This window comes from Chiloscyllium punctatum, chromosome 25 (genome assembly GCF_047496795.1).
Source record: "Chiloscyllium punctatum isolate Juve2018m chromosome 25, sChiPun1.3, whole genome shotgun sequence".
NCBI lineage: Eukaryota > Metazoa > Chordata > Chondrichthyes > Orectolobiformes > Hemiscylliidae > Chiloscyllium > Chiloscyllium punctatum.
The window spans coordinates 39,843,881-39,867,308 of record NC_092763.1 but is presented as its reverse complement, the minus strand read 5'-3'; the positions used below and the strand labels follow the sequence as shown (position 1 = coordinate 39,867,308).

General features: G+C 38.7%; 1 protein-coding gene across 5 annotated transcripts in view; it reads left to right on the top strand.

Moving 5' to 3' along the window:
• clcn5b (chloride channel, voltage-sensitive 5b) overlaps positions 1 to 23,428 on the top strand; it is a 151,371-nt gene that overhangs the window by 48,431 nt on the left and 79,512 nt on the right. For 4 of the 5 annotated variants that reach the window (XM_072595092.1, XM_072595093.1, XM_072595095.1 and 1 more), the window contains exon 2: positions 8,261 to 8,421. In XM_072595092.1, coding sequence (XP_072451193.1) covers positions 8,274 to 8,421 — 148 coding nt within the window. In that variant the 5' untranslated portion in view covers positions 8,261 to 8,273. Of the gene's footprint in view, positions 1 to 8,260; positions 8,422 to 16,322; positions 16,420 to 23,428 lie in introns of those variants that run through there. The other variant, XM_072595097.1, reaches the window with a different exon arrangement.

Below are 23,428 nucleotides of genomic sequence, written 5' to 3'. Positions count from 1 at the left end.
TGAGATAACAGAGTTTTACATGAATTCATGCAATTTTTGAGCAAAGTACAGTGTAACTCTGCAAGTACAAATTCACCCCACAAACGTATATGTATATGTATATGTGTGCATGTGGGTCTTTGTGTCTGTCTGGGTTGGGGGTTGTGAGTATGAGAGAGAGTGTATATGTGTGTGTCGTGAGTGTAGAGTGCCTTAAGTCTGTGAGGGGGTGCATGCGTGTGTGTGGGAGTGTGTGCGCGGTATCTGGGGTGGGGGATTGTGAGTGTCTGTGTGAGAGAGAGTGTATATGTGTGTGCATGAGTGTAGAGTGATCTAAGTCTCTGAGAGGATGCCTGTGTGAGTGTGTATGAGTATCTGTGTATATGTCTGTCCAAGTGTGTATAGGATTGCCTGTGTGCGTGTGTGTGTGCGTGTGTAGGAGTGTCTGTGTGTGTGTATAGTGCAATGGTGGTCAACTGTAATGTGACATGAACCCAAGGCCCTGGTTGAGGCCCTCCCTATGTGTACCGAACTTAGCTATCAGCCTCTGCTCGGCCACTTTTCGCTGCTGCCTGTCTCGAAGTCCGCCTTGGAAGATGGTCACCTGAAGGTCCGAGGTAGAAGGTCCTGGACCACTGAAGTGTTCCCCAACTGGGAGGGAACACTCCTGTCTGTTGATTGTTGTGCGGTGCCCATTCATCCGTTGTTGTAGCCTTTGCTCAGTTTTCCAATGTACCATGCCTCCGGGCATCCTTGCCTGCAACGTATAAGATAGACAACGTTGGCTGAGTCACATGAGTACCTGCCATGTACAAGGTGGGAGGTGTCCCCACGTGTAATGGTGGTATCCATGTCCACACTCTGACACATCTTGCAGCACCTACTGTAACAGGTTTGTATGGAATCATTACATGTTGCAGTAAGAGTTCTTTCTAGCCAATTTAAGAATATCTAGGTTAATTGTCATGATTAATTACCTTTGCCTGTAATCAGCAGGCATAACCTAACCATGGATTTTTTTTTCAATCATCAAACTAGTTTTAATTTCCTATGTACTGCTTCTTAACAGGCAATGGCTAATATTTAAAGAAATGCTATAGGGTGTACAGCAGATGTACATTCCTCTAAGGCTTATATATCGAAAGGGAATGGTTAACCAACTGTAGTTAACTAAAGAGATTAAAAATCACATTAGATCAAAGGAAGTGGCTGATAAGAATGTCTGTGAATTAGGAGCAATTTAGAATCCAGTAAAAGAATACAAAGAATCTGATTCAGAAAGACAAATCTAACTATTCCTAACACACCTCTCTGTGTTAGCGCATCAGAAATCAAGCACTGTTATTCCCAAAGTTGAGACCAATGTTAATTTTTTTTAATTTACCTGATTTTCAGACCCAGGTTGGTTGAAAACACAGACCAGATTTCGTACTTAACAAAATTACTTTTTTATTACAAGTGATTAGACTCCAGCTACAGGTAAACAACTATGAATTTATGAAAGTATGACTTCTAATTAACTTCTAATCCCTTTTAAAAACTCACCCTAATACAAAGATAAGGAAAGAAAAACCATGTGCATGATGAACAGAGGAAAAGCCTGGGAAGGCTGTTCAGTGGTTCCTGTTCACAGGGTTGCTAAGTTGACCCTTTTATGATTCTTCTGATGATCAGAATGCTAAATACTGCTTTTCTGTCTTCCTACTCTGGAGGCTTTCACTGGGTTGCAGGAGGCACATGACTGTTTCCTACTTATATAAGGTGTCTGACATATCAATCAAAAGTCATAACTTGTAACAATTGCTGAAGGAAAAGTAACTGGTTTGCTTCAGGATAAAAGTAGTTTTCACTGCAGAAAGCAGAGAGAGCTCTTGAGCTAGTGGAAGTCTGAGGTCTGAAGTCTTCTCCTTATCTTGTTCACCTAATTGAGTACCAGTCAGCTAACTGTTGGCAGCCAGACCAATCAGCTGCTTATTGCCAACCAGAGCTCCATTGATACATCAGCTTGGACTTCAGCTCATCTACAAAACTATACTTCAGCTACTCCAGCCAATGTAAATGATGCTTGCAATGCATGTCAAGTGACTTGCTTTCAAAGCAAGCAGCAATCCTTTTTCCTTTTCAGTCCAAAATCAAAAACACACTAGCAAGAATATAAAATTGGACTGAATGGAAAAGAATGTGGGCCTGTTGCAGGTGCAGATTGGAGAATTTATAGTGCACAACAGGGAAATGGGGGAGAAGCTTTCAGTTACTTTGTGTATGTCTTCACAGATGAAGATCCAGAAATATAAGGCAACCATGAGACTTGGGAATTAAGAAACTAAAAGACATTTAGTATAGAGGTAGTAATTCAAATGTTAATTGGATTGAAGATTGATATATGCTTTGGACCAGCTGAGCTTCATCCCAACATGTTGAATGAGACGGCTAGAGAGATAATAGATGTATAAATAATGGATATCTTTCAAAATTCTGTAGATTCTGGAAAGGTTGCTGCAGAATGTAGCAAATGTAACTGTACCATTTCAAAAAGGGAGGAAGAGGTACAATGGCAAACTACATATGTTGGTTTGACATCAGTGGTAGGGAAAATGTTGGAATTTATTGTAAAGAATGTGTTAACTGGTATTTAGAAAAGAATGGTAAAGTTGGGCAGAGTCAACTTGGTATGAAAGGAATATCATGTTTGACAAATTTCTTTGAGTTCTTTCAAGATATCACTTTAGCATGCAATGTATTTAGATTTTTAGAAAATCTTTAAGTAGGTCCACATAGGAAGTTAATAACTAAAATTGGAGTGTATAGGATTGGGGTAAATACACAGGTATGATTAATGTAATTAGTTAACTGACAGAAAGCAGATAGTTGGGATAAACAGACCATTCTCAGGGTGGCAGATGATCATTAGCAAATACAGCAAGGATTAGTACTAGGTCCACGGCTGTTCACGTTCTGTATAAATGGTTTGAATGTGGGACCAATTGCAATATTCCTTAATTTGTTGATGACACCCAGCTGGGAGTGAAGCTAAGTACTATATTGAGAAGGACACAAGGAGATGTCAAGAAGAGTTAGAAGGTTAAGTGGATGGGCTAGAATGTGGCAGAGAACAGGATGTTTTGCTGCTGTTGTATAGTGTCTAAGTGAAATCTCAACTGGAGTTTGTTTACAGTTTTGGTCAGCTTATCTAAGGAGTTGGATATACTTGACAATAAGTGAGTGCATCACAGCTTCATAGAGTTATCCCTTTGATGGCAGGAATGTCACACGTAGAAAGATTAAGGAGACTGGATCTGTATTTCTGAGAATTTCATAAACAAGGAATGTTTGCATCGAAACCAAGAAACCTCTTACATTATATGACAGGGTAATATAGATAAGCTATTTCCTCGGCTCGTAAGTTTAAATTCAGCAGACGTAATCATAACAAGTCACAGGCCGTTTAAGACAGATGAAAAGAAATTCCTTCACTCAAGAGTGGTGAATCTTTGGAATGCTGTTCTCCAAAGGACTGTGGAAACTCATTCATCTGAACAGGTTCATAAACTTGAAAGATTGTTAAATGAGATTTGGAGGTAATGTGGAAAAATGACATTGATGTAAATTTTCAACCATGACCTAATTCAATGGTGAACTTCAATGAGGTGAATGATCTACTTCTGTTCATATGCCTGAGTCTAAGATGTTTTCCTTAAAGCTCAGTATTTACAACCCAGTAGATACAAACACCATCTCCGGTTGTTCTACATAATCATGTGACATAGGTATGATCATTACATCATCATGCATCACCTGTATACATTATGTTGATGTTTCTTTACAGAAAATATCTGGAACATTCTTGTTCTGTGCAGATTAATATGATAGCTTAGACTTCATGGGTCCATGGAGGCATTGGAAAGCGTCTTTCACATGTGTAAATGGTAGTATGATAGTATGGATAGGAGTGTATTGAGGGTTGAAAGGCTCAGCTGTCAATTAGCCACCTTGGAGAGACAATGGAACTGGACTCTAGACTGCACTATGTTCAAGCAGCTGCTATTGTACAGCAGAGCAAAGAGAAAGAAAATAAATTTATGACAGCAAGAGTTGGATAATCTCTTACCTGTCTGCTTCTCTCATTATCTTGGAAATCAGAACATGGTAAAAGAGTAACTTGGGAAAACAGATCACTCAGAACTCAAAAGATACTACAAATTCCACTGCTGCTGTTGAAAACCAACTGTGGCCTCAGGTTTATGATCCAACATCTCTCACACTTTAAGGTCTTCTAACCTTCATATCCTTATTTCTTGCTGTCTGTGTCACTCTCCATTTTAAACTTGTTACCTATGTCAGAGTGTGTGTATGTGTATATTAGGTGTTATATCTTTATTTATTCCTGGTCCAAGTAATAAAATTCTTCTTTCTCTGACTCAAGTAAATCTTTTAGTTGACTCCCTCATTTTTATTTGCACATTCTCCCCGTGTCTGCGTGGATTTCCTCCAAGTGCTCCAGTTTCCTCCCACAAACCAAAGATGTGCAGGTTAGGTGAATTGGCCATGCCAAGTTGCTCATAGTAATCAGGGTTGTGTGGGTTAGGTGCATTTGTCGGGTAAAATGTAGAGTAATGGGGTAGGGGAATGGGTCTGGGTGATTTGCTCTTCAGAGGGTCGGTGTGGATTTGTTGGGCTGAAAGGCCTGTTTCCACACTGTAGGGATTCTGTGATAACTACATTTTTAATTGGATAGTAATGGCTGCATGCTTGAATTAAAAATAAAAATATTTATTGCAACCAAACAGAGAGGATTTGAAAAAATAGGTAACTGATTCTCCCTCCTCACCTGTTCATAATGCAGTTTAAATTATTTTCTTTCTGGGCCAGGGAGGTTGCTCAGCAGAAATATAAATCTCCTAACCAAAAATCACCAGTCCTAATTTCTGCGATGTGTTTAGTTGGCAGTTAACACATGAATTAACTAAAAGGACAGTTGAGGGTGAGTAGATTATTCCAATGAGTATTTTATTGGAAGGTCATATATCATCCAGCCATTTGCAATGATTCATAGTTCAGAGAGTACCTTCCTCATGACGAGGTACTGAGTGGTTTTATAGCTTAACAGCAATGTATACACTAAACTTGCTATTTTGGAAGCAAATTCTGAGCCACTATTTCCAGCAAGCCTTTAGTCATTTCTCCGAGCTTTCAGTTTTCTGTTTGACAAATATATGAAGTGAGAAGAGTAACAGCTTGGCTCCTGAAGGTTATGTTTCAAATTCCACATTTCCACCCACTCATAATAACCTTTGATTATGTTGCTTAACAAGAATCTATCTACATCTGTCTTTAAAGCATGTAATAATCCTGCCACTGCCGCCTGTTAAGGCAGGAGTTTCAAAGTTGCACAACCCCTGTGAGAGCAAATAATAAAAAAAAATTCTCATCTGTCTTTAAAAGGAGGCCTGTAATTGAAAACGTTGCCCCCTTAGTTCAAGGCTGACCTAAAGAGAGAAAAAATAACACCCCAGAAGCAACTATAATTCTTTTTATGTCAGCCTTATCAAACCATTGGGGATCTTTTGTACCTCAGTTAAATCACCTTCGCTGTTCTAAATTCCAGTCGAAATGAGCCCAGTCTGTTCAACCTTTGCTCATAATAGAGCTCAGGTATTCCAGGTATTGCTCTAGTAGTCGTTTGAAGTAGTTTGAACCACTTCAAACACATTTATATCCTTAAATAAAGAGATATATGCATACGTAACCAGGGGACAGCTGTAAGCAATTTTGCTCCTGAAGCCTTCTCTGTGTTTTAGTAAGATCATGACTGATCTGATTATAGCATCAAATCCACATTCCCTCTTGCCCTTGATAGATAACCTTTCATCATCTAGCTTAACAATAATCTAACCACCTCTGCCTTAAAAAATATTCAAAGACTGGGTTCCAGCACCTTTTCAGGAAGAGCTTTCCAAAGTGTGAGGAAAAAAAAATCATCTTGTCCTAGGTTTAAATAAATAATATTTTACTTTCAGGAAATGATCCCTAGTTCTAAATTCTCCCATATGAGGAAACATGTTACAGTCAAGTCACCTCTTACCTTCTGATTCAAACCTGTTATTACTAACCAGTTCAATCTTTCCTTATAGGACAAGCCGTCCATTCCACATATCAGTCTGTGACTGCTTCCAATGCAACTTTAACCTTTCTTAAAGAAGGTGACCAATACTGAACACTGAACACAGTAGTCCAGGTGTTGCCTCACAAGTCCTTGTATAACTGAAACATAACTTTATTTGTATTTAACTCGCTCACAACAAACTATAGCATTATCGACAGTGCTTTGAAACAATACCTACTCATCAATAACTTGCTCACTGAAATTCAGTTCTGATTCCATCAGAGCCATTCAGTTCTAACTTCTTTATGGCCTTGGTTCAAACATGAGCAAAAGAACTGAACTCCAGAGGTGAGTTGAGAGTGACTGCCCTTGATTTCAAGAGTGCATTTGATGGAGTGTGGCATCGAGTAGTCCTAGTAAAATTAGAATCTATGGGAATCAGAGGCAAAATTCTCTACTGGTTGGCTATACTCAGTACAAAGAAAGAATAACTGTGATTCCTCAAGGTTAATCATCTTGGCTTTAGGACATGTTTGCAGGAGAATCTTAGGGGAGTGTCCTAGGCCAAACAGTGGAGACCATATCTATTGAATGAGTTTTTTTTAAAAAAGACTTGATTAGGACTCATGCATTTGTCAGATCATGGCTCTAAACAATTTACTCAGTGCCATTTGTCTGGTAATTGTAATTTTCCTGAGTTTCGCCTCATTTTCATTTCCTGATTTATAGTTGCTTCTGGGGTGTTATTTGTATCTTCCAAAGTGAATTCTCATGCAAAATATGTTTTCTGTTCATCTGATATGTTTTTAGTTTTTATTTTCCCTTATCAGTTCTTTAACCTCTTTTCCTGTAGAGGAAACTTCATTTTTTTTAGATTAGATTAGGTTACTTAGTGTGGAAACAGGCCCTTCAGCCCAACAAGTCCACATCAACCTGCCGAAGCACAACCCACCCAGACCCCTTCTCTTATATTTACCCCTTTGCCTAACACTACGAGCAATTTAGCATGGCCAGTTCACCTAACCTGCACATTTTTGGACTATGGGAGGAAACCAGAGCACCCAGAGGAAACCCGCGCAGACACAGGGAGAATGTGCAAACTCCACACAGTCAGTCGCTTGAGGCGGTAATTGAACCCAGCTCTCTGGCGCTGTGAGGCAGCAGTGCTAACCACTGTGCCACCGTGCCACCCACAAATGTTTCTTGTCAAATATGAACAGAAACTTACTATCTGGTTTTATACTTTTGTCTTTCTTTTCTGCTCTTAATTTTTCTCTCCTTATTCATTTGTCAGTCATTCTTTGCAGTTTTTATATACTATCCAGTCTTCTGATCTATCACTTGTTTACACAATTGCATACTTCTTTTCACCAATGCTTGATGCTATCTGAAACTTTTGGTCATTAGTTACAGATGGTGGATCCATCCATTGGAATGATCTTTACTCTTTTTGTCTATGTCGATTCTGCATAAATTGACATATTACCTTAAATATCTGCCACTGCAACTCTCTCTTCACCTTTCCAATTCACTTTAGCCAACTCTGTTTTCATGCTCTCACTGCCCTCAACTAAGTTAAAAAATTCCCTGACCCAGTCTTCTTTCTTTCAGTCTGAATTAAAATTCAAGCAGCTACAGTCACTTTAATTAATTCTATCTCATTGCATAACAGATCTCATGTAAATTACTCTCTGGTTGACTCCAGAACATGATGTTCTGAGAAACTATCGTGAAAACATTCCATTCATTTGACTTTTCCAGTCTATATGTGAGTTGAAATCTCCCATGATTGTTGCTGTTCCTTTCTGATACGGTTCCGCTATTTCTTCGTTTGTGCTCAAATCTATAACTTGTTCATTGTCAGGAGCTTGTACACCACTGTCATAAGTGGCTTACTTTATCATTTCCCATCTCTACCAAAACAATTTTGGTATTCTGGTTTCCTGGACTTAGGTTATTCATTGAGCATCAATAAATTACAGAACAGTCTCTCCACCTTTTTCTTACCTTTTGTGTCCTTCTTAAAGGTCTTATATACATTAATATTACAGTTTGTAATAGATGTCATGCTGCAGCCATGACCCTGTAATGGCTACCAAATCATACATACATACAGAATTAGTTTAGGACTTTATACTCCATGATCTAAATGTATTTTCTACTGTATTTGTTTTGCAGATCTTAAGTAAAAATGGCAAAAGATCAATTGTACCGAAGAGGTAGTTTCAATAGCTACCAGAGCAACACAAGTGATGAAGATATGGTGGAAATTGCAGGTGCACCTCTGGACTTTTCTTTGGCAGATGATGTTCCCCCTTTAGACAGGGAGCCACAAGAAGGTATGGATCCAGAAAACCTGCAAAGGTTTCAATGAACATGTATGAGGGAATGTTATGTTTCCATGCATTCAAGAGAGCAGTGGATGATTCATTAGATAGAAATGTTGTGCAGGGATATGGGGAAAAGGCAAGAGATTGAATCTAGATAATAAAACTGTTGCAGTTGTGATGAAGTAAACCACCTCCTTCCGCACCTCCTCTTGTGATTCTGAGATCATAACATTGACTTATTGTGAAGTAAATCATCATAAAACAACTTTATTTTAACTTGTCTTAGTATAGTGTGCTTCTGTTTTAATTTTCATGCTGGACAATTTCTAGCAATTAATTGCAGTTTAGCCATCTTATGGTAATTGAAGAATTTTCAATTGCTTTTGTGATGACAGTTGTAAATATTGCTAAATTAAAACATTTTTGTTGCAATTATTATATCTTCCACTTGTTAGAACATTTTGCAAGAAGTGTGAATGTATTTCTACAATCTCAGGATGTTGTAGTGCAATGGTAAGATCCCTACCTCTGGACCAGATGGTCCTGATGCTGCTCTGGAAATGGGTCATAACATGAGCAAACAGGTTGATTAAAAATAATTGTGTCTACAAGCCCAGTTGGCAATCATAACTTGTTAGTGTAATTTTTTTCATACTCTGTATTAGTTAGTAAATGATGCCTGATCACAGAAAAACAACTAAGTTTGAACACTGTTGTGAATTTTACAAGTACAGTTTTAGCAGCATGTACATGAATTTATGTGTATTATTACACAGGGCCATATTCTTTGCAGAAAGAATATGTTCACACACTGCTTCTGTATAAATTCAACAAAATAGGCGACAGCAAAATTTATTCCTCAGGGCAATATCTTGAACCATCAGTCAACTTGACTGGTTTAAAATTTAAACAAAACTTGGCTATTAACGAGCAGTCATTATTAATTGGTGAATTCACTGGGACAACACCATTATCAATCAGTCCATTTGCTTACTAATCAACAATTCTCCCTTATACAGTATAGATGTTGTTTTCCTTTTACCTGATGTTTATTGCGAATTGTCCTAATGGGTGCAAGATAAACGCTTAAACAAAATGTCCTTTCTTCAGTAATTCTGAAGCTGTTTAATACCAAATGACCTAAATGTCATTCCATCATTTGATTGCTTTTTCTGAGACCTTCCTTGGTCTAAAATGGTTTTTAAAAAAGGGCAGTTACTGGTCAAAATGACTTCTGTATCAGCTGACCACAGATTGAGGGGAGTCCAGGAGACCCTTTTGAAATAAATGAAATCTCTGCACCAAAATTAAGATCTTGAAACCGGGCAATTGCATCACTGCCGAGAAATTTTCAAACAGACTGTGTGTCAATAGCTGCTTGGCAGAGATGAGCATAGAGAAGGAATGCTGGAATCAAAACAACAAAACCTGGAAGACTTCATCACACGCTCTCTTAGGCTATAACGACTTAAACATGCATAACTTTAATTCTTCCTGTCTGTACAAGACCATCTTTCCTTGATAAACTTTTGTTGTTTGTGTTTGATGTCATGTTATTTTTTTCTCTCAGTTAGTATGGTACCAAACATCCACTTTCTTTAAGAAAACTTTAACAGTTGGCCCTTTCCTTTTCATCTCGTTAACTATGTCGTAAATTGACCGTTATGGGTTGCATGCTGAAAAAAAAACAAAATATTTGTTGCAGCTGATCAAGAGGAGATTAAAAGGAAGATGAATACTCCTCTAACTGGTAGTAGCAAGCTAAAATTTAATGATTTGGAGATGCCGGTGTTGGACTGGGGTGTACAAAATTAAAAATCACACATCACCAGGTTATAGTCCAACAGGTTTAACTGGAAGCACACTACCTTTTGGAGTGCCACTCCTTCATCAGATGGTTGTGGAATATACAATTATAAGACACAGAATTTATAGCAAAGATTTACAGTGTGATGTAACTGAAATTATACTTTGAAAAATACCTTGATTGTCTGTTGAGTCTTTCATCTGTTCGAATACCATGATAGTTTCACTTCTTTTATGTGTAAATCACAAAACTTTTTTTTTAAAGTTGCATTCTCAGGTTAACTGTAACAATTGGTGTTAGCTAGACAATATGTTGAAGGTGTTAGCCCCATGTGTTCTCTGTCTATGCCATGGTGTTTAGGTTGATTCTAGTCTAGAAAGTGAGATCAGAGTTTTACATGAATTCATGCAGTGTTTGAGCAAAGTACAATGTAACTCTGCAAGTACAAATTCACCCCACAAAATATATGTATATTACCCTCAGAATCTTGTATGTGTCAATAGGATCACCCCTCATTCTTCTAAACTCCAATTAATAAAGGAGAAATTGAGGACTGCAAATGCTGGAGATCAGAGTTTAAAAATGTGTTGCTGGAAAAGCGCAGCAGGCCAGGCAGCATCAAAGGAACAGGAGAATCGACGTTTCGGGCAAAGAATGTCGATTCTCCTGTTCCTTTGATGCTGCCTGGCCTGCTGCGCTTTTCCAGCAACACATTTTTAAGCTTCAATTAATAAAGGCCTCACTGGCTTAGCCATTCTTGATAAATCAACTCAGGAATCAGCTGATTGAATTGCTTTTGACTTGCTTCCAATGCCAGTACTGTATATCTTTATTTAAATATAGGACAAAAACTGTACACTGAACACTTTCACCCTCAAGTGGAAACAAGTCCAACCTTTACATCCATTAATCCTCCTCTGAACTTCATCCGATGTTTTTACAACCTTCCCTAAACAATGAGCAAAACCATGTACAGTATTTTAGATGTGGTCTCACTGATGCCCTGTATAACCGAAGCATTGGCACCAAGAATAGCTCCATAAGAATCCTACTGATTGACTACAATTCAGCCTTCAACACTATTATCCCCTCATCACTGATTACTAAATTTAGTCATCTCTGACTAAGCCCCAGTCTCTGCAACTGGATCCTTAGTTTCCTGACCCACAGCCCACAATCAGTGAAGACTGGGGACAATATTTCATCCTCACTAACACTTAACACTGGAGCCCCCCCCATCCAGGGGTGTGTACTCAGCCGCCTATTGTACTCACTGTATACCCATAACTGCATCACCAAATACCAGACTAATGCCATTTACAAGTTCGCTGATGACACTATCTTAATTGAAGTGCAGATGAGAGGCAAAAGACCTCTAAAAATGGTGCACTGAGGACAACCTAGCTCTCCATGCCGGCAAAACTAAGGAACTCATTATTGCATTTCGGTGGGATGTTACTTATGCCCCCTACACATTAACAGTACAGAGGTGGAACGAGTGGAGAGTGTCAAGCTCCTGGGAGTGGTCATCCACAACAAGCTTTCTTGGACTCTTCATGTGGACGTACTGGTTACAAAGGTCCAACAATGTCGCTTGCAGCTGAGGAAATTTGGCATGATGGCAAATATCCTTGCCAACTTTTATAGGAGCACCTGAGTGTTTGCAGGCTATGGGATGGACTTTGTGGCTTTGTTTTTCTGGCAGCAAAGATCCATATTGAAGGTGGGGGAATGATCTGGACATTTCCTTTTCTTTTGGCTGTTTCTTTTATCTCTGCTTCTGTTTGTACTCCTGTATTTTCCATACTAAGATAGTGCTTGAGAAATGGTGACTTTGTACACTTTACTGTACTCCTGTATTCCTGTACTTGAGTGCACTTGACAATAATATCTAAATGTAGAAAAAATTTAGGCGTTGGTGAAGTAGTAAAGGAGGGCAATTTGTTCTGCTCTGGTTCTGCCACTCCCATTCCAAGGGACATGGGCTGGGAGGTGTCTCCAATGTCACATTTATCCCTCAACATTAGAATGACGTTTTATGGTCTTCAAATTGCCTGCTACTTTTGCCAACAAAGCTAAAGCATGGTAGATGACATGTTTACATTTGTCGGTGGTCAAACTGATCATTTGCTGGAGACTTGACAGTGTAAAGGTGTAAATGCACAGTTTCTTTCTATGGAAAGAATATAAACAAAGACTTGCCTCACAGCATAATTAGTTAGCTCAGGAGGAGATCATCTAATCAATGGCTGGAAGTTATGAAAGAGTAGGCCGATCAGCCATTCTGATCTGATTTTTGGACAAGTCCACTTAAACAGGTTCACTTGTGAGTGTGAGCATTGCATAGATAAGACTTCAGTATTTTTTGCAGCATGCTTTATTTAAATGAAGAACATTGGATATGTTCTGTTGTTAGAACTGCCTTGGGTTATTGATAGCCAGAATAATAAACCTGACCGATCAGGGAAAATGTCAATAAAAGTCTACAATCCCAAAATAAATTCTCAGGACCAATTTTATATGATCAATCTGCAATTTCACAAAAGTTACCATCTTTGAGAAAGTGTGTTACTGTAATGATAAATATGATCTATCAAATTTAAAAGTCGCACAACACCAGGTTATAGTCCAACAGGTTTTATTGGAAGCACTTTAGCTTTCAGAGCGTCGCTCCTTCATCAGGTGGTTGTGGAGGACACAATTGTAAGGCACAGAATTTATAGCAAAAATTTACAGTCATGGAGATGCTTCCACTAGTGGGGGAATCTCAAACTCGAGACCTTGGTTAGAGAATAAGGGGAATTCTCTTTGTTAAAGAATTGTGGAGGCTAGATCACTAAGTAATTAAAATAGAGGTAGATAAATCTGTGAAAAATCGGATTGAGGCCCACAAGGAGTTGGCATGAAAAATTATTTGAGGCCTGGAACAGATCACCCATGATCTTGTTGAATAGCTGGGCACACTTGATGGACCAGAGTGTCTATTGCTGTTCCTTTTGTTTTAATGTTATTGGTTGCTTGAAGTTTATAAGATCTTGAATTGTCTTGACATGATGGACATGGAAAAGATGTTTACTCTTGTGATGAGTCCAGAACTGAGAGACATGGTTGAGACAGTGTCAAGCAAAGTTATTTTCTCTCAGATGGTAATGTAACTTTGGACCTTGCTACCTTAGAAGGCAGTGGAGATGGGATTATTGAATATTTTCGTGCTGGAAGTAGATTCTCATTAGGAATGATAATTAGATTATTGGGGATAGGTGAAAATGTGGAATTTGGAATACAAGCAGGTCAGTCAAGATCAGCCATGATGTCACTGAATAATGCAGCAGGCTGGAAGGGCTGAATGGCCTATTTCTCCTAAATTCATGTGTATGCTTGTGCCGTAGAAACATAGAAGAAAACTGCAGGACTAAGCCGGTCGATCCCGAGAGCCTGCGCCCCCAATCAATATGATCATGGCTGATATCCAGCTCACTATGTAATCATGCCCTCAACCCATATTCCTTGCTCCTATTATCTACAAGAGCTATATCTATCTCCTTGTTGAAAACAGATGATGTTTTGGCCTGAACCACTTTCTATGGTAATAAATTTCGCAGAAACATTATTAGACATGCGTTGTCTGAATTACTTGTGTGGTAATTTGTGGGCGGCACGGTGGCACAGTGGTTAGCACACCGGTCTCACAGCGCCAGAGACCCGCGTTCAATTCCTGCCTCAGGTGACTGATTGTGTGGAGTTTGCACAATTCTCCCTGTGTCTGCGTGGGTTTCCTCCGGGTGCTCCGGTTTCCTCCCACAGTCCAAAAATGTGCAGGTTAGGTGAATTGGCCACGCTAAATTGCCCATAGTGTTAGGTGAAGGGGTAAATGTAGAGGAAGGGGTCTGGGTGGTTTGCGCTTCAGTGGGTCAGTGTGGGCTTGTTGGGCCAAAGGGCCTGTTTCCACCCTGTAACTAATCTAATCTAATCTAAATTCAGCTCCATGACCTCAAGATTTCATCTGTGTGTGTGTGTGGAATTTAATGCTCATTCCCATTTGGAGTTTGGCAGGAGCACATTTAATCAGCTGAGTGAACCCCATCAGCTTTTCTGCCCTTCCCCACCCCGATTTAGTCCATGATGGCTTTTCAGAACCTTATCCCACAGCCAGTGGTTTTGACTTAACAAGTTGCGGGCTTGCAATTATATTATTGCATAAATTTCAAAAAGGCCCAGACAACTGGATGCCATTATCAAATGTGATACTTTAAGATGTTTACATCTTGCTCTCTGTATAGCCAGTCTACTGAGTGGTCGATGGTTGGACAATTGGTCAGCTAGTCAACTATGTATATTATGTAATAATATAAGAATATATAATAAATTGTTTGAGATGTCATATTATTGTACACAGTTAGCTTTTAATAAACTCTCAAATCTGTCTCACTAATAAACTCTCAGATCTGTCTCATTTAAGAACCCAAGTGTTTCTGATATTTGTTATGTGTATCAATATATAGCAAACCATATGACACAGCAAGCAAGCAAGCAAAGCTATTCAGGCTCCTAAGGAGAGAAAGGTATCCAACAGTGTTGGGCATTTAGGGTCTGGTCCAGTGACCCAGCATCAGAGGAGGAGTGCAGGCCTTGCTAAGAGCCGCCTTGCTAAGAGCCACCTCGCTGCCCTTCCTGCTGAGCCGCCTCCTCCATTTTACTGTGGCCATTCACCCACTAGCAGTAACTTGTGGCCTGAGATCAAAAATACTAGACCTTGATTTAGTGTCAAACTGGCAGAAGCCCACATTGCCTTTCAACAGAGCTGCTGGCCCCTGCAATTCTAAGCAGGTAGGACTTGAAGACTAACTTCTACCCAGTTAAGTGCTTGAGTGATTCTCTCTTAAAGAGGTAATGTAAGGCTCTCATCCGCTGTCCCAAGAGAACCCCATCATCTCCATGAAATAAGGTCCAATGAATTTGAAGATATTCTGTCTTCAGAACCTATGATGACCTGTGTGTTTCCCATAGTGTTGCTGCATACATTGTGAAGTAAATGACTGGTGGCATTAGTGAAAGCTTTGTTAGTAAGCAAGTCATGCATGTGCTCTACAAAAAAAGCATTTTGATTAGTTTAAGCAAAAACAAAAAAATACATATTTTATGGTTCTGACTGAGAGAGTAAGGTGAGAATCATTTGTGAGAAAGTGAGGACTGCAGATGCTGGAGATCAGAGTTGAGAGTGTGGTCCTGGAAAAACACAGCAGGCCAGGCAGCATCTGGGGAGCAGGAGAATCGACGCCTCGAGCAAGAGCCCTTCACTAGGAATGTCCATTCTCCTGCTCCTCGGATGCTGTCTGGCCTACTGTGCTTTTCCAGTGCTACACTTTCAATTGAGAATCATTTGTGTTATGCTGACAGCCTGTTGCTCCTATCTGCATATGAACAGAGGATTGTCTCATTTAGCAATACTGAACTTAATTTTTAACCAGTGTTGATCTATGTACTCCTTTCAAAAGTCCAGCTTTTGTAACTTGCAGTCCATTACTGTGCAGAATAAAAGTAGCTGAAGGGTGTTATGTTTCTTCCCATATGGAATTAAGAAAGGAAAGACGATGGCATGTACATTTTACCAGACATTGAAAACAGCATGAAGCTGAAGATACAAAAAACAATTCTAGAAAAATCATGCTTGCTGCACTGTCAAGTAAGCTTCAGTTTTTAAATGTTATTAGGTCAAATGTTTAATACATAATATTTTAAAATATTCATTTTATATTTTAAAGAAATATTGAGTACAACCTACTTCTGTTGTACATTTCACGCGTTTAAATGTCTGAGTTAGTTCCGAATAGCATTGCTTCCTGTAATATTCCCTAGTGATTTATGAGGCTGCAGTATCAAATTTTCTCCTTCAATTTCTGTTGTCCAAAGCATGAAAGGAGAACAAAAGGGAGAATAAGTGGACTAGTCCCAATATTAATCCAAGATTTAGATCACATGGTTTGACTGACGATGACTTCACAAGCAGCGTAAGCAGAGCTGTGCAGGTGATTCCAGTCAATCACATCCAAGCTGTTATCTGGCAGCAGTATTTACAGCTGAGAAGATTGAGTTGGTGTAGTTATGTTAATGAACTCTGTGGCTTCACATGTCTTTCCTGAACCTGTAAAATCACATTACAGAGCATATGTGGAGGTACGTGGTGCCTGGAAGGAGATTGGGTAAGGGCAAAAATCAACCTTGTGCTGATAGTGAAATCAATACCAGAGCTGCTGGTGACATAGAGGGATTCAGATGCATCAGAGCAATTTTTTGAACCCTCCTACTGAATCTGCTTTGTTTGTGAACAATAGTGTTTTTTTAGGACGGGCAAATGTTTACTAATTTAATCTGGTACACTGACCATTGGCTCAAGGTGAGCATTTTGATTTGTTTCTTTTAATATAAATTTATTAACTCTGTACTCTGAATGAGACTATATAATACTTGGTATCCTGTAATACAGAAGGATCATTAAAATAGTGTGCAAGTGAAGCAGAAGTATTTATCTCAGAATATGTCAAATGTATTATTGATCAGCCTCGCCATGTACTTTGAGACACTTCATTTCCAAGTGAGTTGTAAATGTTTGTTAATTGCACTGCATCTATCACATTGTAAATTTTAAAACTTATAGCAGATTTCCCTTGCTGGAGGGAACATAACTGGTGAGTTGGCCCAGAGAGAAACTTGCTACTTCCTCAGTTAAATTCTGGGCAAGTATGTCCATAGTCAACTTTGCTGCTTTACCACAATTTAAGATTCTTAAGTGGTCGATTATTAATTGCTGAATGCCTCAATTGCCACCACCTCCATTATTGTGTTCTTGGCAGGCAAGAAATGTAGCTAGAACCAGGCGACCTGCCTTCCAATTTGAGGGGTGTTCTCCATTTGTCTGTAGTCCCATCTCCGTGACCCCCGTGAAGTACACAATCTTTGGCTGCTGAAACTCCCAAATAGTAGGCCTGATTAGGCAGACTTTCTGGCTCCATTCTTAATCACAAAATGGGGAAAATTCTGCTGTGAATTTTTTAGAAATGAAAAAGACATTTATTTTGCTGTACTTTTTCTTTTTGCATGTAGTACTAACATTGGACAAGTTTTACTTTTGCATTACAGTTTGTAAAAAAAATTATTCTTTAGTACCATTTCACTATTTTAAGAATTGTACCTTTTTTTGTTTTTACATTTAATACATTTTTATTTTCAGGGATAAAATACTTATTATATATCGCATTCCCCTATCTTCTCTCCTCGCTGCTCAAATAATTGATCTATTGCAGGTCCTGGGCAGTGTATTTTTGAGATCCATGACCATTGCCAAAAATGATTACCTTTTTTACTTGCACACGCATCTTGCGTAGCAACCAGCTACTTTTGGCACTTCTCCACACATTCAGCATGCTGTACAATCTCACGTACAGCCCACTACTTTATGTTGCAGTATGTTAGTACTGACGAGCCTCTTTGACACACTGAGCATATGAAAGAACAGGAGAATGGCTCAAACAGATCACTGTATGGTTTCATTTTGTAAAACATAGTCTGGAACTCCTGACTGATCTGAAAGTTCTTCATGGAGTACAAAGTAAAAGATTTACAATTTGATTGCAAGTCTGTGCTGAGCTACCTGATCTGAATGGTACAATTAATCTCACATCTATGTGTTCAGAGGAAACAATCACACTTTTTCTTTTACTTGCTTTGTTATATTGAGGGCATTTCAAAAGTATTTAATTGACTAAAGAATGTTTTGACTTGTGACAAGTGCTACGTTAATGCAAGTTCTTTTTTTTTAACCAATCGTTAGCCAAAGTTTGTAGGGGAGGTTTACATTGTATTGAACTATATTGTCATGTTCTAACTATTGGAAACCTGTCACCTTCAAATCTTAGTGCCATGCTTAAGAGTCACAAGTCAGTGGAAGATTTCTGCATTGACTTTCTGTATTTTGGTTTGGGGTGAGCATTATGTCCTATAAAAACAACTCGTGTCACAAAAAAAAACTTGCTATTTTGTGTGAGACCACCGTAACCAATCTTTTTAAACCTCTATCTTGACCCATTAGTCACAAACAGCAAATGAGCTACATTTGATTGCACATTTGAACTCACTAATTTATAGTAACAGAATTAACTACTTTCATTGCATGTAACTGTCCAAGATTCTATTTAACTGAAAATTGCAGACTGAGAAAAGAACATTTTAAGGGCATCATAATACTTTTTCTGAACTCATAAGACAAGAAGGGTGCAGCTTGATTTGTTTTTGAATTCCCACTCTTAGTGCTATCCCAATTCCACTGTCTTTGCATGTTTGAAATGCACAACACATACTGAACACATATCTATTTCATATGCTTGGCAGTCCATGGTGGGTTTCCTGTGTATGCATACATGCTGAAGAAGACTGTGAGACCAGCAAAACATTTTAACACCTTTTCTATGTCTTGTAGTGTTTCACAATATCAGTTTTGTTGCTGCAAAAATTACAGTTTCCACAATTGAAACATATTTTTCTAATGGTCTTATTTTTGAATTGCACAATGTTTAGATAATGCTTACTTTAAAACAACAAGATACATTCTAGTCACTGGAGTTTGGCGACCTCACTGTTTTGAAATCTGGATTAAATCCATGCCTATGTGCCATATGAAAGCTTCAAATTTAGCTTTTGTAATGCATTCAATATGTTGTGTTTTTGAAGGCTGTAAGCTACAGAACCTTAGGTCCTCAGCTTCAGCTTGTGAAGATGTCTCTGAGGTCTGTGGCTATGAAGTGTATTTGCCTTTATCAATCATGCTGCATTTTCAAGTTACTTTGTCACAAAAATAGTTGCTCGTTTATTTTGGCTTCATATTTATTTTAATGTTGATGTGTTTACAATGTAAAAGTTCTCAAAACAGAAAGTATAATGCCATTTACAATGTCAACATTATGTGGTAATTATCATTATTATTTTCATTGATCGTTATTGTAAATATAGAAGTCAGCTTTCTGTGATAACAGATGTTGGTTATGTTTTCAATTGAATTTCTAAGTCTAGTTGGCGTTGGGCAATGTCAGTGGATTAGCAATCCAGAGCGCCATATTATGCTCTTGTTTGAATCCTATCATTGTAGATGGTGAAATTAGAATTCAGTTAAAAATCTGGAATAAAAAAGCTGTTGTTTATAAGTAAAATCTGGTTCACTAACAATCTTTAGGGAAGGAAATCTGCTTTCTTAACCTGGTCCTGCCTACATGTGGCTCTTACCTGCTCTCTTCGCAACAAGGGATGGGTAATAAGTGCCAGCCTAGCTCGTGATACCCACATCCTGTCAACAAATATAAAAAACCCTGATGTTGATTGCCATCTTCCTGTTTACTTACTCATAAACTGGTGTAGAACTGTTTATGCATCTCAAATTCAGTTAATAACTGTCCATATATCATTTCCAGTAATGGAACACTTGGAACAGAACATAAGCAGTCACTGTGCACTTAGCCTTTGGGTTTATTGTTGTAGCTAACAACTACTGAGCTTATAAAGCAAATCCTTTCAGATAAATAATTAACCACTAAATATAATGTACAATACTTGTGGGATTTATATTATCACTTACAGTACTTTCAGTATTCTGGTCAGTTTCCAGAAACCATTATGGCAAATATTAGCAACAAATTGCACATGGTTAAAGAATCACTTAAATGGGTTGTATGCTAAGTGCAGAGATTGAAGGGGCTAACTGCAGTTCATGGAGACAGAAAACAGGATACCATAGACTGTCATTAGGAAAATGCTATCAAAGTCAATTATTAAAGAAAAAATTGTAGGACGTTGAGAAAAGCATAACACAATCAAATTGATCAACATGGTACTGTGAAAGAAAAATCATGTTTTACAAATTTGCTAGAGTTCTTTGAGAATAAAACAAGCAGAATTGGTAAAGTGGAAACAGTATATTTACTGTATTTGGATTTCCAAAAGACTTTTAATAACTTGCCACACCAAAGGTTGTTGCACAAGATAGAATCTCCTGTTATTGGAGGGAATGGATGGGGATTGGTTAACATACAGAAGACAGTTCGGATTAATGAGTCTTTTTCAAGTTAGACAGATGTGACCAGAGGAGTACAAGCAGGATTGGTCCCAGACCTCAATTATTTACTGTCTGTAGGATTGCCAAGAAGAAGGAGCAGAGAATAACGTATCTGAATTTGCTAATGAGAAGAAGATAAGGAGATCATGTTGTGATGAGGTAATAAGAAATCTGTAACTTTAGAAAGAATCAAAAGGAAAACTTTATTGAAATGGAAAGTGCACATTTAAGGAATCTGGGTGTTCTTGTTCATGAAACACAAAAATTGGCATGTAGATGCAGCAAGTAATTAAGGCAAAAGAAAATAGAATTTTGGGTTTTATTGCCGGGGGTTGGAATTTTTTAAACAGAAAATATTGTTAATACTCTACAAGGTATCGATGTGACTGCATCTGGAATATTGTATACGGTTTTGACTCCTGTATCTTTGTGAAGGGAGGCAGGTCAAAAGAGATTTCCTAGGCTGATTCCTAGAATGAAAAGCTTGACTTTGTCAACAAAGGTTAAACCAGTTAGGTCTTAGAAGATTGAGGAGTGATCTTATATAAGATCATACAAAATTCTGAGTGGGCTTGACAGGGTTGATGTCTAGTTTATAAAACTTCTAAGTCATCAAGTTTGAATAGAAATCTGCAAGTCATTTGAAATGAGAATATTTAGGCTCTCAGATTTGAGAAAAGTGAATGTTAGCAGACCTGGAATGGGAAAGAAACAGGAGTCTGTTATTTAAGAAATTGAAAAATTGAGAAAGGGATATAATTTCCTTGGACTTGAGTCTCCATGACAGATATTTGTGAAACAGGTAGAACTTCAATTTGACATTTGTGCTAAAGCAATCTTTGTAATTCTAATGAGCCTTGTTTGTTTGTTTTCTTTTGTGTAATAACATTGTACTTGGTTGTTTAGAATATCTGCAGCCTTGTGTACTTGTTTGTCATGAGCCACCATGTTAGTTAACTAAAGAAATAAAAATATCAAGCCAGGTTTCATTCTTGCATCTGCCTTATCCAGTAATGCCATCCTTTGGATCATTACATTAGTTTGACCTTAAAAATATTCAAAGTCTCTGCTTCCTTCTGAGGAAGTGTGTATCAAATAGTCACACTCTCAGAAAATGTCTTCTCATCCATCTTTACTGGTTGCCCTTTATTTCAGTGATCCCTCCTTTCAGGTTGTCCACAAAAGGAATCAACCTTTCAGCTTCCATGCTATAAATACCCCTTAGAGTCATGTATATTTCAATCAAGTTGGTTCTTGCTCTTCTAAACTCCAATGGATACAAATCTACTCTGTCTAACTTTTCTTCACAAGACAACCTGATCGTTCTAGATAATATTTTGCTATTCCTTCTCTCGACCCTTTCCAAAACATTTGTATTTTATTTGAGAAGATTGATACTTTACAGTATGGTAGATTTGATCTCTCAAATAGCTTGCATTGCCTACTTTTGTCTTTATTTCCCTTCTTCATTATTAACATGATATTTCGTAAAAGAAAAATGTTATGCATGCTGGAAATCTGAAACAAATGCTGAATACCGGAGAACTGAACGTGACTGGCAGCATTTTAAGTCCAGCATGACTCTTCTTCAGAACAGAACATTCTATTTAGTTTTTTTTAACTACTTGTTGCATCTAAACTTGTACGATTCATGCACTAGTGCACCCAGTTACTTCTGCATCTGAGCTCTGAATGTTCACTATTTTTTTATGAATGCCACAAAAATAGGTTAAAAATCACGCAACACCAGGTTATAGTCCAACAGGTTTATTTGGAAGCGCTAACTTTCAGAGCGCTGCTCCTTCATCAGGTGATTGTGGAGAATAAGATTCTAAGACACAGAATTTATAGCAAAAGTTTACAGTGTGATATAACTGAAATTATATTTTGAAAAAGACCTGGATTGTTTGTTAAGTCTCTCATCTTTTAGAATGACCATGATGGTTTCAGTTCTTTCATATGTAAATTGCAAACTTTTTAAAAAAAGTTACATTCTCGAGTGAACTTTAATAATTGGAGTCATGTTGGCCCAAATAATGTATTGAAGGTGTTAGCTTCCCTGTGTGAGGCTGTCTGTGCCACAATGCTCAGAAGTACTGGACAACGAAGGCTACCCTCTCAGTTGCAGCTCGTGTCTGTTTCCTGAGGAAGTACTTCCCAGGAGCCGAAAAACTACGCCGTGTTCTTCGCAGCCTGCAACACATTATCAATGAGGATGAGCACCTTGCCAAGACCTTCCCCACACCTCCACTTTTTGCCTTTAAACAGCCATCAAACCTCAAATAGATCAGTGTTTGTAGCAAACTGCCCAGCTTTCAGGACAATACCATAAACCTTGTCACGGTAGACGCTGCAAGACGTGTCAGAATGTCAACACTGATACCACCGTTACGTGTGGGGGACACATCCCACCATGTACATGGCAGGTACTTATGTGACTCAGCTAACGTTGTCTATCTCATACGCTGCAGGCAAGGATGCCCTGAGGCATGATACATTGGCAAGACCAAACAGAGGTTACAGCAATGGATGAATGGACACCGCAGTGTCAAATCAACAGACAGGAGTGTTCCCTCCCAGTCGAAGAACACTTAAGCAGTCCGGGACATTCAGCTTCAGATCTTCGGGTGACTGCCCTCCAAGGAGGACTTTGGGACAGGGAACAACAAAAAGTGGCCGAGCAGAGGCTGATAGCCAAGTTCAGTATCCATGGGGATGGCATCAACCTTGGGTTCATGTCAGACTACAGGTGACCTCATTGCGCTACACACACGCACAAGCGCGCACACACTTGCACAAACACGCACACACAGAGACATGCGCGCACGGACAGACACACGCACACACTCTGTGAGACCCTCTCTCATACACACTCACACTCCCACATACTCCCTCTCACAGACTTGAACCCCTTTACACTCACAGTTAAATACATACATACACCCTCTCAGAGATATCCATAACTTCCTCTTCTCCACCACCCCCCGCTTCAAGCGCGCGCGCGCGCACACACACACACACACACACACACACACACACACACACACACACACACACACACACACACACACACACACACACACACACACACACAAAACTTTGTACTTGCA